We start from the raw sequence: 15,918 nt of genomic DNA on the forward strand, positions 1-15,918 counted from the left end.
AGGACCAGATGGATTTACATGTGAATTCTACCAAACATTTAAAGAACAATTAACTTCAATGCTATGTAAACTATTTGAAAAAATAGGGATTGAAGGAGTCCTACCAAACTTCTTTTATGACACATATATGGTACTGATACATAAACCAGATAGGCTGAAAACAGAGAAAGAAAATTATAGACCAATCTCCCTAATGAATATTGATGCTAAAATCTTAAATAAAATATTAGCAAAAAGATTATAGAAAATCATCCCAGGATAATACACTATGACTAATAGGATTTATACCAGGAATGCAGGGCTGGTTCAATATTAAAAAAACTATTAGAATAATCGACTATATCAATAACCAAACTAACAAAAACCATATGATCATCTCAATAGATGCAGAAAAGGTATTTGATAAAATCCAACATCCATTCCTAATTAAAAACACTCGAGAGTATGGGAATAAATGGACTTTTCCTTAAAATAGTCAGAAGCATATATTTAAATCCATCAGTAAGCATCATATACAATGGGGAAAAACTGGAACCTTTCCCAGTAAGATCAGGAATGAAGCAAGGTTGCCCACTATTACCATTATTATTAAATATTGTATTAGAAACACTAGCCTTGACAATAAGAATTGAGAAGGAGATTAAAGGAATTGGAATAGGCAATGAGGAAACTAAGCTATCACTTTTTGCAGATGATATGATGGTATATTTAGAGAACCCCAGAGATTCTACTAAAAAGCTATTAGAAATAATTCATAACTTTAGCAAAGTTGTAGGATACAAAATAAATCCCCATAAATCCTCAGCATTTTTATACATCACCAACAAAATCCAACAGCAAGAGATACAAAGAGAAATTCCATCCAAAAGTAATTGAAAATATTTGGGAATCTATCTACCAAAGGAAAGTCAGGAATTATATTAATAAAATTACAAAAAAAACTTTCCACACAAATAAAGTCAGACTTAAATAATTGGAAAAATATTAAGTGCTCTTGGATAGGCCGAGCGAATATAATAAAGATGACAATACTCCCTAAACTAATCTATTTATTTAGTGCTATACCAATCAGACTTCCAAGAAAATATTTTAATGATCTAGAAAAAATAACAACAAAATTCATATGGAATAATAAAAGGTCGAGAATCTCAAGGGAATTAATGGGAAAAAAATCAAATGAAGTGGCCTAGCTGTACCTGATCTAAACTATACTATAAAGCAGCAGTCTCCAAAACCATTTGTTATTGGCTAAGAAATAAATTAGTTGATCAGTGTAATAGGTTAGGTTCACAAGACAGAATAGTCAACTATAGCAATCTAGTGTTTGACAAACCCAGAGATTTTAACTTTTGGGATAAGAATTCATTATTTGACAAAAACTGCTGGGATAACTGGAAATTAGTATGGCAGAAATTAGGCATGGACCCACACTTAACACCATATACTAAGATAAGATCGAAATGGGTCCATGACCTAGGCATAAAGAACGAGATTATAAATAAATTAGAGGAACATAGGATAGTTTATCTCTCAGACTTGTGGAGGAGAAAGAAATTTGTGACCAAAGATGAACTAGAGACCATTACTGATCACAAAATAGAAAATTTTGATTACATCAAATTAAAAAGCCTTTGTACAAACAAAACTAATGCAAACAAGATTAGAAGGGAAGCAACAAACTGGGAAAACATCTTCACAGTGAAAGGTTCTGATAAAGGCCTCATTTCCAAAATATATAGAGAATTGACTATAATTTATAAGAAATCAAGCCATTCTCCAATTGATAAATGGTCAAAGGATATGAACAATTTTCAGATGATGAAATTGAAACTATTACCACTCATATGAAAGAGTGTTCCAAATCACTATTGATCAGAGAAATGCAAATTAAGACAACTCTGAGATACCACTACACACCTGTCAGATTGGCTAAGATGACAGGAAAAAATAATGATGAATGTTGGAGGGGATGCGGGAAAACTGGGACATTGATGCATTGTTGGTGGAACTGTGAACAAATCCAACCATTCTGGAGAGCAATCTGGAATTATGCCCAAAAAATTACCAAATTGTGCATACCCTTTGATCCAGCAGTGTTTCTATTGGGCTTATATCCCAAAGAAATACTAAAGAAGGGAAAGGTACCTGTATGTGGCAAAATGTTTGTGGCAGCCCTGTTTGTAGTGGCTAGAAACTGGAAATTGAATGGATGCCCATCAATTGGAAAATGGCTGGGTAAATTGTGATATATGAATGTTATGGAATATTATTGTTCTGTAAGAAATGACCAGCAGGATGAATACAGAGACACTTGGAGAGACTTATATGAATTGATGCTAAGTGAAATGAGCAGAACCAGGAGATCATTATATACTTCAACAATGATACTGTATCAAGATGCGTTCTAATGGAAGTGGATTTCTTTGACAAAGAGACCTAACTCAGTTTCAATTGATCAATGATGGACAGAAGCAGCTACACCCAAAGAAAGAACACTGGGAAATGAATGCAAACTGTTTGCATTTTTGTTTTTCTTCCTGGTTTATTTCTACCTTCTGAATCCAATTCTCCCTGCGCAACAAACAAGAGATCTGTTCGGTTCTGCACACGTATATTGTATCTAGGATATACTGCAACATATTTAACATATGTAGGACTGCTTGCCATTTAGGGGAGGGGATGTTGGGAGAGAGGGGAAAAATCGGAACAGAAGGGAGTGCAAAGGATAATATTGTAAAAAATTACCCTGGCATGGATTCTGTCAATAAAAAGTTATTATTTAAAAAAATAAAAAATAAATAAAAAATACTTTTTAAAAAAGCACACTGAGTTTTATAATATCAGGTATGCTTAACAATTAAATGCAGAAGAAAAGAATGACTCCAGAATTTCTGTAAGTGATGTCTGAGAGAAAAATTCAGCTTGGCCATAAATTTAATTAGAATTACCAGAAGAGATGAAGCAAGAGTTTTAAAATATTTTTATGAATGAATTAAGAATGCTAAATTAGGGGAAAAAAAGGGAGGGGGGAGGGTTAGAAATGAGAATTCTGTAAGACAAAATTAACAACCTAGCATAAAAATACAAAAACTTGCTCAAGCCATAAACTCCCTAAAAATCAGAATACACCAAATAGTTTCCATGAGCCAACATGAAATATCAATACAAAGTCACAAAGCTAAAAAGCAAGAAAGAAAAAATGTAAGATATTCTACTGCAAAAACCAATCAAGACAACTGATCAAGGGAAAAAAATAAGAATCTTTTACCTATGTGAAGGGATATAACAGAGAGAGAGAAAAGGGAGGGAGGGAGAAAGAAACAATAGCAAAGTCATTCACAGCTTTTTAGTGAGGTTTACTTAATCCATAATTTTTCCCAATGAGTTCACAAAATCATTTAGGTCATAAACCATAGGTTATTTAAACTATAAAAATGTATATTGTAACTAGCATAGTGCAACAGTATTTTAAGATAGTGCTAATGAAATAAAAATCCTAGGATTAAAAATTATGCAATAATAATAAAGGACATATTAAGAAGTTCTATTAAAATGGAAATTGTAGTAAAAGTAGGAGGAATGTGTACAACAATTCTCTGACAGTATAAGAATCACACAGGATTACACAGGATATCAATTCTGGAACATAATATTTATTATAATATTATATCCTCTTACCATTTATTTCTGATTATATATATATATATATATATATATATATATATAATATATATATAATACATATGTATTTTATATGTATATATGTGCATATATATATACACACATACATATTTCAATATATAGATACATACAGAAACATTAATACAAATATTCATTTATTGACTTGTACTTTTTTCCAAATACAACCAAAAAAAAAAAAAAATGATGGTGGCAAAAGTATCAGATTGCAAGCTTTTCAAAAGCAGAGACTAAATCTTACACTTTTTGTGCTTCCTCAGAACTTGGCCTGATGTATAATATAATAAATGTTTACTGACTGACATACTTCCATTTCTTTTATATTACAATTATCAGATATAGATATGCAAGTATGTGTACATGAATATTAAGTGTTTCCCTGGCAAATATTAATCATAAAGTATATATTCTCTATTATAGATGCAGAAAGTGAAATTCAAGGACTAGCAAAAATGACTAGCCCGAACAATCTGGACTGAGAAGAATCATGATCTATAGCAGAAATAACCAAAAATATACAACTTTTTAGCCATTATCTTTTTGAAAAGACACAAAATGGAAATGAGGGCAATAAAAGATGGAGTTCTTAGTTATACCTTGAGAACTTAAATCTAACTAACCAAAATTCTGCATAAGTATTTTCTTGTATATTTTTTGGTCATAAGACTGTAATCAATAAAGCCAATTTCTAATGAATGGAGTCACTTAATTCAAATAAAACCAAAAATGAACAACATATTCCTGAAGTAAACAAGGCAATTGACATTATCTAACATTATAACCTCGGTAAGGTAAATGTATTTTTTAAACAAAAGTATTAAATCTCACTATACCATACAACTAGAGTCAAGATCATTAAATATTTAATAAGGAAAATTCATGAAAACAATTTACCATAGGGCAAAAAAAATATATTAAAAAATAGGCTGAAATATATCTCATAAAGCAGGAAAAAGAAAATACTTACCTGGAATAAGTTCCATGATGATGTAGATGGGTTGTCTTTGTGTGCAAACTCCTATAAGCTTGACAATATTAGGATGGTCATATTGTTTGAGTATTCTGGATAGAAGAACAAATTATAGTACTATTTATAATTTATATTACTATAATTATGTCATATTTTATACATGTAATATTTTATTATTAAATATTTAAATATATTAATAAATTTAAAATTTAAATTAACACACAAAAAACTATTTACTCTATAGGCAAAGGCTTTAACATCAGATAACCTGAATCTGAAACTCTTATTCTGCTATTTCATAGTTGTAAAAGTTTAAACAAATCAATTTACCTTTCTGGGATTCAATTTCCTCATTTGTAAAACGAAGGGATGGGACTATATGACTATGAAGGTCTCTTATAGCTTTATGTTTATATATAAACATGTTTATGTTTATAGCTTTTATGTTTGAAGATTGATAATCTAAAATACAAATCCTGATTTTTCCGGACTGTCTGGTCCTCTTTCCACTGTACTTGATACCATGATTCATTCTTAATATTTACTTAATTGATATATGGTTGATTATCACATTTAATATAATTAGTTGAATTATGCATAAAATCCTATAGAACATATGCTTTCACAAAATCTGACTTTGAATCACATAATTATATATAAATGAAACTCAAAATTGTGTGTTCATCTTGAATTACAAGATAAACATGAATTTAAAATGTAATACTGTTTTTAGAAAGTTTGACACCATAATCTATAAAAAAAAAGATATACAGCATAGTGACTAGAGCTAAATTCACATTCCGAAAGCCTCGGGTTTCTAATTTCTAATACATCCTGCCTGTATGACTCTGGGCAAGTTATTTAACCTCTTAGCATTCCAGGAACTTCTCCAAGACTAGAAATTGTAGGCAGACCTGCATTAGTAGTGTAAGATTCTCACTAGCTGTTTCCTAAAACAATGAAATTATGGGGATTACCATCTACCCCAAATGAATCTCCCCTTCTTTCTGCCAAAAGAAAAATGCTGCTTTAAGCACAGAGCTTCACTTTGATAAAATTTAATTGATTATAATAATAATAATAAAATCATCACCAAAAAAAAAAAAAAAAAAGAACTTAGGCAAACACTATGGGAACTGAGATAATCTGAACTGGAAGAAAAGAGTACATTCTTTTCAATTCTGTGAAAAATTAAAAGTTATGATACTAAAATTTGATATTAATAGTTTGTCTCAATTTGGAATGAGGAAACATTCACATTGAATAGAAGAAAATTAGCTTAGATAATAAAGAGACACTTCCTAATAGAGATCATTATAAACATTGAGATAGGTCACTGATGTCCCTGGTATCTGCAAATGTAAACTACATATCTATACAAACAGGATGACTGAAGCAGGGGTAAAAATAGATAGTATTAACTCTGCAAATACTTTCCATTTTTATTATTCCATTGTTTCTCTATTATCATAGTCAAAGAGCTCTACTATTTCCAAAAGAGAAAGGACTACGGTATCAATGAAACTATTTAAATTTAGGATCAAAGAAAAAAAATTTTAAATGTATATATATACATATACACATACACATATACATACATACCTATATATAAATATGTATATACATATTAATACCAAGCAAAGAACTGAAAAATATTTTAAGAATGATAACATATTGTGACTTTTAAGTAGAAAGACAGTATAGGAATAATAGAGTCAGTTATGGCAGACAACTGTCAATGACTGATAACTAATCATTCATTCTATAATGGTTCTTAATCTTTTTTGTGTCAGAGGCATCTTTGTAAGGTGAGGCCTAAAGAACCCTTTCTGAGAATAATTGTATTTAAATGAATAAAGTAAAATAAAATAATATTACAAAAGAAAGTCAAGTATATTGAAAGATAGTTATCAATATTTTAGAAAACAAGGTCATAGTTAAAAACTACTCTAGAAATTTTTTTAAACTTTACAATGTTTGATTTAAATATCAAATCTCAGTTGGTGGGCAACAGTTTTCTAGCAAGTACAGAAATTCCATTAATCAACCAGCATGATATCAACACATAAAATTAAATGACTCTCAAAACATATAAAATATTTGAGTTCATTAAAGGCTAAAAAGTTTATTAAGTTATCAATGTTAAAATAATACACTGTCAAATAATAGAGCAGAAAATTAGTTAACTATTTGTGCAAATAATTCTGCAGCTAACATTATGACTAGAAAAAACAAATAGCAGTAAATTAATAACAGGTTGCCAAATTTTCTAATACATGATGATGTTTATCTTTTTAACTCCCTTCAGAAAATATAATTTTTTTACATACTATATTGTAAGCATGTTAAACAAAGTTTCACAACATTTTTCTACAAACTACTAATCAAATGTATTACTTTTTATATCCCATAAATAACATCATTCATTTTTAGCGAAGCTACTCTTGGCCCCCAAAAGATCAAAGGATTAATTGAAATGAAACAAATCATCAAAATAAAAATGTACCTATAAATATGTTCAAGGAAACATAAATGTGCAAGCAAAAATTTTAAAACCTGTAATCCAGGTAGGAATACAATGAAAGGCAGAAAAAAAAAAGGCCCTATCATAGACTAATGGAGGAAAAAATAACAACATAAATAACTAGATGCATGCTACATATAGAATAAATAATATGTAATCTCAGAAGAAAAGATTTCTCAGCTAGAGAGACCAAGAAAAGTATCTTCTAAAAGGTCATTTGAGTTGAAACTAAATTTGTGGAAGAAGATAGGAGAGCATTCCAAGCACTGGGAAGTATACAGTCAATGTAAAGGCAGAAAGAAGATGGAGTATCATGTTAAAAAGAACAAAAGGTAGTTCAGTATATCTGAGCCATTCAGGGAAGGAAAGAAACTGGAAGAAAAGTTGAAAGGGGTCACATTATGAAGATTTTTAAATGCAAAACAGAATATAAACATTTCGGTGTGATAAGAAACATAAATGTATAGTTACCTAGGAAACATGCATATTTAAAATGTGAAAAGAATATCTACATTTCTACAAGAATCTTTAAAAGTCTGGAAGGACTGTTAGGAAAAATCCCTCAAATGTATAAAAATTCCAGTACATTCCACTGTGAGAACCTTAAGCTTGGATTGTCTTTTTAAAAAAATCTTCTTAGAAAAAACTTTCAAGGGAACAAAAAAGTCTCACATTCTCCACTAAGTTGTAAGTGAATAGCTGCATAAATGTGAAGTAATATCCCTAACATTATAAAGGCAAATTTACCAGGTTTTCCTATAAAACAAGGACCTCAATTTATATTTAAACTAAGAGATATTGTATAGGTCATTTAAAAAATTAATCCAAAAAGAAACAGATAATACTAATAATAATAGGTCCTAACACTGAGATTTACAAAGCATATAAAAAATATTTCATTTTATCTTTCACAGTAATCCTGGGTTTAGGTATTAATATTAGACTCATTTTACAGATGAGAAAACTGGAGCATACTGGTTAAATGACTGGCTTAAAGACACAAAGCAAGTTTTGAGGGAGGATTTGAATTCAGGTCTACTGTGCCATCTAACTTCCCTGAAACAGAAAGAATCAAATATAATAAAGTCTTGCCATCATATTTTTTGAGAGGGAAAAATGTGTTGCTATTATTTAAACATTTTTTAATTGTACTTAGTGTTGACTGTGCCAACAACTAAACTGTTTTAACATTTTACATAATAGGGGAATGTGAGATAGGCCATGCAATTTTACTTAAAAGTAGAAAGAAGTTGACATAATTAGCAAGGGGAATTGGGAAGGATAAAATTGAAAGGTTAATGAAAAGGAAGAATTCAAGTAGAAGAAAGGAACTATGGCTTCCTGGATATGTGAGTTAGAAAGATATGAAAAAAAAATTGATGTCTAGTTCTAATGAAATGATACAAATGTAACAAACAGAATGTATAAATGAGATTGTAATGGTCTTATTCAATTAAAGTAAACTTGGAATGTCCATATTAGGTGTAATTTAACAATTGAATTATTTGACTAGAATTATCTAATTATTCAGTAAAGACTGGCTCTACATGACCCCATCTAGGGGGTTCCCTGCTGAAAATATTAGAATGGTTTCTTCTCCACTTCATTTTTACAGATGAGGACATGGAGGCAAACAAATTAAATATTTTGTCCAGGGTCACACAGTTATTAAGTGTCTGCAACCAATGAATTTAAACTCAGGGTTTCCTGACAACAGGCTACACTATCTACTACTGCACCACCTAGTAGTAATAATTCTTCTCAAACACATTATTGATTTCTTTTAGAAGTAGTACTAGATTTTAAAAAGACACTAGATTCACAAATCATTGAGCAAACCACAATTCAAAGTGTCTTAAACATTATATCACAATGAATTACTCAATATTTCATCAACAAAATTATGGTTCATTCAACAGAACTCACTTGGCCTCCTGTAAAAATTTTATTTTCAGTTCCTGAGGAAGATCTTCTTTACAAGTTTTTACAGCAACAGGAGTTTTATCCTTTAATGTTCCCTTATACACTTCACCAAAATTACCCTGAAAATGAAAATGTATTTACTATTAAAAATAAGCTTTTTGAATTTATGACCAAAGAAGAACTAGAGATCACTATTGACCACAAAATAGAAAATTTTGATTATATCAAATTGAAAAGTTTTTGTACAAACAAAACAAATGCAGACAAGATTAGAAGGGAAACAATAAACTGGGAAAACATTTTTACAGTCAAAGGTTCTGATAAAGGCCTCATTTCCAAAATATATAGAGAATTGACTCTAATTTATAAGAAATCAAGCCATTCTCCAATTGATAAATGGTCAAAGGATATGAATGGACAATTCTCAGATGAAGAAATTAAAACTATTTATAGACGTATGAAAATATGCTCCAAATCATTATTAATCAGAGAAATGCAAATTAAGACAACTCTGAGATACCACTACATACCTGTCAGATTGGCTAGAGTGACAGGGAAAGATAATGCGGAATGTTAGAGGGGATGTGGGAAAACAGGGACACTGATACATTGTTGGTGGAATTGTGAACACATCCAGCCATTCTGGAAAGCAATTTGGAACTATGCTCAAAAAGTTATCAAACTGTGCATACCCTTTGATCCAGCAGTGTTTCTACTGGGCTTATATCCCAAAGAGATACTAAAGAAATGGACCCACATGTGCAAGAATGTTCATGGCAGCCCTTTTTGTAGTGGCTAGAAACTGGAAACTGAATGGATGCCCATCAATTGGAGAATGGTTGAGTAAATTGTGGTATGGAATTTTATTATTATGGAATATTATTATTCTGTAAGGAATGACCAGCAGGATGAATACAGAGAGGACTGGCGAGACTTACATGAACTGATGCTAAGTGAAATGAGCAGAACCAGGAGATCATTATATACCTCAACAATGATACTGTTTGAGGATGTATTCTGATGGAAGTGGATCTCTTCGATAAAGAGAACTAATTCAGTTTCAATTGATCAAGAATGGACAGAAGCAGCTACACCCAAAGAAAGAACACTGGGAAATGAATATAAACTGCTTGCATTTTTGTTTTTCTTCCCGGGTTATTTATAACTTCTGAATCCAATTCTCCCTGTGCAACAAGAGAACTGTTCGGTTCTGCAAACATATATTGTATCTAGGATATACTGTAACCTATTTAACAAGTAAAGGACTGCTTGCCATCTGGGGGAGGGAATGGAGGGAGGGAGGGGAAAAATCGGAACAGAAGTGAATACAAGGGATAATGCTATTAAAAATTACCCTGGCATGGGTTCTGTCAATAAAAAGTTATTTAAAAAAATTTTTTTTAAATCACTGGGGCAAGGGGACAGGAAGAACTATTCAAAATAAAATTGAAAAATACCATTAGAACATATTCAAATTAATTTGAAGCACTCTTGCAAATAGAAATAAGAGCAATAAAGTTTGTATCTTAAGCTGAAAAAAAATAAGCTTTTGATAATTCAAGAACATAATTTGCATTATTATTATGATTTAAAGTTAGATTTAGTCAGATATTTGGGTGGAAAAAAATTCGGAATGGTTTCCATTCTTCATCCACCTAGTTATACCAATATCTTACAAAACAAAAGTGAAAGAAGAAGAGAGGAAGAAAAGTGAGAGAGATTAGAGGAAAAGGAAGAAACTAAAAAAGCTTTGTCCAAGAAGTTAAAATTTCATTTTCTCTCAAATCTCAAATTCTAATAACTTTATTTGAAAAAAGACTCTTTAAATACTAATTCAAATTAGTTTTAATTGAACATTCTATTGGTTTCAAAGTGTTGAAGTAAGTAGAAAGATGATTAAAACAGTGAGTTATTTTGGAAAAGTCAGAACTTATCACCCATCCAATAGGATGATTGTTGCTGTTGTAAATATTTAAGATAAGATTTTTGCTGTCTTTTTCAGAACTTTAAGAACTTCTCCAAAATTTTGTAAGTAAAACATTTAAGTATTAGAGACCTGAGTCAAGATTTCTAAAATATATGGGAAAAGTATCTCACTTAGGATTTGCTATTTTTCCCCTAGATTTCACATGTATAAGTGTGTATATTACAAACACACATACACACATATAATATACACACATACATTCACCCATAAAATTAAGAAAAAAAATTAAACATAATTTAAGGATGTCATAAAACAGGGATAAATTTTAGGAAGTTGTACTCCAAGGCTCTAAAATAGATCTTCTATTCTTCTTTCTCTAAATATATAACCTAAGGGCTATAAATTTAATTTTTTCTCTTTACTTGTTTTATTACATCTTAAGTTCTAAATGATTTCCCTAATCCACCTCAGCTCATACTAGAAAAAGCCACCATTCGATGCAGTTTTATAAATGTTTGTAAAACCATACAATGCATACTTTAGCAGTTCTTTCTCTAGAGGTATATAGTATTTTCCTTCATAGGCCCTTCACATTTGATTAGAGTATTTATAGTACTCAAAAATAACTTGGTTATTCACAATTCTATGAATACTATTGCTATTACTATACAAAATGATGTCTTGATTCTGCTTACTTCACTTTTCACCATTTCATGCAAGTTTTTTTTCATGTTCTTCTAAAAGTAGCCAGCTCATCATTTCTTATTGTTTAGTAGTATACCATAACAATCATATTAACAATTTGTTAGCAATTCTGTCATTAATGAGCAATATCTCAATTTCTAGTTCTTTGACACCCAAAAGAGAACTGCCATAATTATTTTGAACATATAAGCTCTTTTTTTTTAAACCTTAATCACCTTTGGGTGACCTAATAGTGATATTGCTGGGTCAAAGGTCGCAGTTTTACAACTCTTTGGGCATAATTTCAGGTTGTACTCCAAAATGGCAGAATCATTTCAGTTATACCAATATAAACTTAATTTTTAACTGGTTTTCTTTACAACAAATTTTATTACATGAATTTTTAAAAACTATCAAGAAGGCTTCATGAAACTGCCAAAGGTGTCCCATGGCATTGAAAAAATTTATCAAGCCACTGGTCATCTAGAACACTACAAAATTTATTGTAACTTAGGAATTATCAATAGTTTTTTGGAGTAAGAGTTTACTTTCAATCCATTTTGACAACTTTAATAAGTACTTATTTTGTTAATGGCATGCTTCTAGGAATAGGGATTAAAAAGATCCAATTTTCAAAGGGGTTTGATTATGATTTTTTTTTTTTGTTATGTAAGGCAATTTTGATTTGGGTCTTAAGGAAGTAAAGAAATGGGAATGAAATAAAATGAGGAATTTATTCTAGTTACTGGAATAGTGTGAATAAAGATAAAGAGATGGAATAATAGTAAATAAAGGTATAGGATGAGAGTAGTCTAATTATCTAGGAACTTAGGAAACTAGATAAAAGTTGCAGCTAGAGAGGAGGCTGAAACTAATGAAATCAATGATTTCAAAAGTTTTAATTTTAGTTGTTATTCCTGACTTTAATTCCCTTTAAAAATACATACATACATATGGTGTGTGTGCGTGTATATATATACATATCATATATATACACACATATATATGTATGTAAATGTTATCTATAAAAATATCTGCCTATCCATAATATACTAAACTCTTTAAAGACACTAAAATAAGAATGATTATGGAGTCAGGGGACTTGAGTTCAAACTCCATTTCTGATGCTGCCTGTGTGGTTACAAACCAGTCAGTCTTTCTGGGTCCTGATTATTTTTTATCTTTAAAGGATGGTCTATAAAAGAGTTCCTTTCTAACTTTAGATCAATGATATTATCATTATATGATCCATTTGCTACAAGGATATTAAGAAATCTCAAATAAGAGATGCATTTATTTATCATCTTGGAGCTGATGATTCTCAGATTTATTTATTTAATCCTAAACTTCCTACTGACTTTCAATCTCACATCTTTAACTGCCTGTGTCCTGAACTAAATATGCAGAAATCTTTAACTTAATGTGTCTAAAACTGTCCCCCCCCTCATTTCTTCTATTCCTAAATTTCCTACTACTATTGAAGACACCTAGTAACTGAGGTTTAGGTGTCATCCTCAACCCCCACTTTCCTATCTCTCATATCCAATCTTATACCCCAAACTGTCAATTCTACCTTTCTAACATCCTTTTGGTGACTTCTCTGAGGTAAGCCCTCATCACCACAAGCCAAGATTATTTTAATGACCTGCTTGCCACCTTTTGAGTCCACCCTACATTCAGATGTCAAAATGATCTTCTTGAAGCTAACGTCTAATCACATCACACAGTTTATAATTATACTATTTGATGAGCTCCAGTGGCTCCCCATTACCTTCATAACCTACCCTGTTTCTTACCTTTCAAGTCTCCTTACATATTTCCTACTTCCCATTTATATTTTGTTACAATCACACTGACCTCTTTACTATTCTTCACACAATGTATTTCATTTTCACCAATTTTCTCTTATGTCTGGAGACTTATTTTTCTCTCCTTATTATCTCTGTCTCTTGTTCTTTCTGGTTTCATTCCATTCTCAGATAAATTCCCATCTTCTACAAGAATCCTTTTCCAAATCTTAATTTTTCTCATAATTACTTCCATTTATCTTGTATGTGTCTTGTTTGTACGACATGATTATTTGCATGCTGTCTACCCAATTAGAGAAACTGTAAGCTTCCCACTTGTAAGCTCACTGAGAGTAGCCACTGTTTGCCATTCTTTGCTTAGTACAATGCCTGGTATATAATAGTTAATGAATACTTGTTGATTAACTGACAATATCTGTGATTCTGAAAGCTCTATAAGAAAGGTAAGTTCCAGGAAGAGGTAGAAATCGTAAACAGAGGTAGGGAGATTAAAAAAAGACAAAGTATATTTCATGAATGGGAAGCAGCACAGATAAGAACTAAGGATATGTGACAGCAATGCAGAAGATAAAGTTTAAAAGTTCATTTGAAGTTTAAAATATGCTTTACAAAAAAGTAAAGGTAGGTTTTCTGAATAATTGATGGTTTCTGAGCTGAGGAGTAGCATAACTAGTGATTTGGGTAGCACTGGATTCTAATAAGAGAATTTTATAATAACCAATTTACCATAATTCCAAGAAAGATCCTGTTCACTTGGTAATTCTATTTTCTATTCACTGAATCATTATGAAATGGTTCATTTCTTCTATTTGAAGAATTTCTTATGGAATGATTTATCAATTGTCATATCGGTTTTTTGGAGGACAGTCTTTCAAAGGAGGTTAATTAAACTTGCTGAAATTGGCACATTCTATTTCTGGTACTATTAAGTTTTTGAAATTTTTTAAAATGAATTCAATTTTAATTGTACTCCCAAACTGCATTTAAAAAAATAAGATGACTAAATATAATAATTATTAGAGGAATTTTCTTTAACTGAAAAATTTCCCTACTACTGAATATTTCAGCTTGTCACACACTCTCTCCTTATTTGACAGCTGTTTTATATGTATTATAATAATTATTTTTTTTTATTTTCCATTCCTTTATCATTCTAAATTTTCCACGGTATCTTATGATTCAAGGACCTGAAGATAATGAATGTATACTTCCATGAAAAATGATTAAGGAATAGAAAGCAAACATCTCTTATTATTTTATTATAAAATTTTATAATTTTATTATTATTATTAAAGAACCCTTTAGTTTGGGGTTCTTCCCCAAATTTTTCAACATCAATAACATATAAAGTCATTTGTATGTACAATGGAAATTTTGTGTCTTAATTTTACAAATTTATTAAATAGCTTATATCTTGAAAAAATATTTTGACCACACTTTTAGCAGTAATTTAACAAGCCCTTCATTGGTCCCTATGATAAGCCAAGTACCATAAATAATTTCATAAAATTTATATTTCTTGAATAGCTAATTTATCACATTATTAATATCTACCTTACATATTACAGCTTAATTACAAGACATTAATAATTTATAGATGAGATTGTTTGCCTTTCAAATTTTTTACTGTAAAACCTTTTGAAATTTTATAGTCTTGAATTTCATATCATGAAGATAAGATCAATCAAACCTTTTTATAGAAACACATCTAATGAAATAAATCAATATTTTAAATAAATTAACATTAAGCATTATAACTGAAGTATAAACAAAAGAATATTTAATTTGCAATCATTTTCTTCCATTCTTACTAGTTTTTCTTCCATTTCTTACCAAGCAATAATATATGCATTGGCACTTCCTTATAAAGTTAGTGTTGGGGAAAAGGAATAGTCCAATCATATAATTTTTCTGTAATTTACAGTTTCTATATCTTTATATAGCTTGACTACTCTGTTAAAAAATGCATTGCTGCATATGTATGTCTATTCATAACACTTTTTGTTAAAGGGTCCGGATGTGATTTTATTGATATGGGAAAATCCCATTCATGAACTTCCTTCTATGAGAGCTCCCCCACTGTTCTGCAACTTACAGTCTTAGTTGACAATTAGCATTAATAAACTTAACCAGTGCCATAAAGGCAGTATGTATTAGACAAAGGACTTGAATTTAGATCTTTCTAATTTGACACTGGGCCCCTTAAAACAAAACTGTTTCTTATCTTGAGATGATTTATATTTAAAACTTTTATCCAATTTGGTGATATAATTTGATACAACATAGAATTTTTAAAATTAAAGTGTTTAATGCATTGTTGATGGAATTGTGAAATGATCCATCTATTCTGGAGAGCAATTTGCCCAGCTATAAAACTGTCTAT

The 15,918-nt window shown here is 30.3% G+C and overlaps 1 protein-coding gene across 2 annotated transcripts in view; it reads right to left on the minus strand.

The window, feature by feature from the left end:
- Positions 1-15,918, minus strand: part of FER (FER tyrosine kinase) — a 244,817-nt gene that overhangs the window by 98,691 nt on the left and 130,208 nt on the right. For both annotated transcript variants that reach the window (XM_051994832.1, XM_051994841.1), the window contains 2 exons: positions 9,120-9,235; positions 4,667-4,761 (listed from right to left, as the gene is read on the minus strand). In XM_051994832.1, coding sequence (XP_051850792.1) covers positions 4,667-4,761; positions 9,120-9,235 — 211 coding nt within the window. The remainder of the gene's footprint in view (positions 1-4,666; positions 4,762-9,119; positions 9,236-15,918) is intronic.

The sequence above is a fragment of the Antechinus flavipes genome, chromosome 1 (assembly GCF_016432865.1).
Source record: "Antechinus flavipes isolate AdamAnt ecotype Samford, QLD, Australia chromosome 1, AdamAnt_v2, whole genome shotgun sequence".
NCBI classification, from domain to species: domain Eukaryota; kingdom Metazoa; phylum Chordata; class Mammalia; order Dasyuromorphia; family Dasyuridae; genus Antechinus; species Antechinus flavipes.